The 250-nt window shown below is 41.6% G+C and overlaps 2 protein-coding genes across 3 annotated transcripts in view; one reads left to right on the top strand and one right to left on the bottom strand.

Annotated features, from left to right (window-relative positions):
• Positions 1-250, bottom strand: part of fkbp2 (FKBP prolyl isomerase 2) — a 9,824-nt gene that overhangs the window by 753 nt on the left and 8,821 nt on the right. The gene's annotated exons all lie outside the window — the stretch shown is intronic.
• The window catches only part of ppp1r14ba (protein phosphatase 1, regulatory (inhibitor) subunit 14Ba), a 9,059-nt gene that overhangs the window by 6,345 nt on the left and 2,464 nt on the right, over positions 1-250 (top strand). For both annotated transcript variants that reach the window (XM_016228872.1, XM_016228873.1), the window contains one exon: positions 133-216. In XM_016228872.1, the coding sequence (XP_016084358.1) occupies positions 133-216 (84 nt within the window). The remainder of the gene's footprint in view (positions 1-132; positions 217-250) is intronic.

The raw sequence follows: 250 nt of genomic DNA, 5'->3' as shown, positions 1-250 counted from the left end.
AGATGTTTGCCTGATTGATTTCACCTCATACTGGTCTACATAGTTAAGGACCTGATCGCCGTTCTTTGGCTTGTGAATTATTCACTTTGCCTTTTTTAACATCTCTCTCATCAGTGGTTCTGTATTTTGCAGGAGGATGAGGTGCCTGAGCTGGAAATAGATGTGGATGAGCTGCTGGATCTGCCCAGTGATGTTGAGAGAGCCATTCGAGTGAAGGTCTAATCAGATCTTTAATACATTTAACTTGATT

This window comes from Sinocyclocheilus grahami, unplaced genomic scaffold (assembly GCF_001515645.1).
Source record: "Sinocyclocheilus grahami isolate Dianchi unplaced genomic scaffold, SAMN03320097.WGS_v1.1 scaffold344.1, whole genome shotgun sequence".
In the NCBI taxonomy this organism is placed as follows: domain Eukaryota; kingdom Metazoa; phylum Chordata; class Actinopteri; order Cypriniformes; family Cyprinidae; genus Sinocyclocheilus; species Sinocyclocheilus grahami.
The sequence above is the reverse complement of the archived record's forward strand: the minus strand, read 5'-3'. Positions and strand labels throughout refer to the sequence as shown.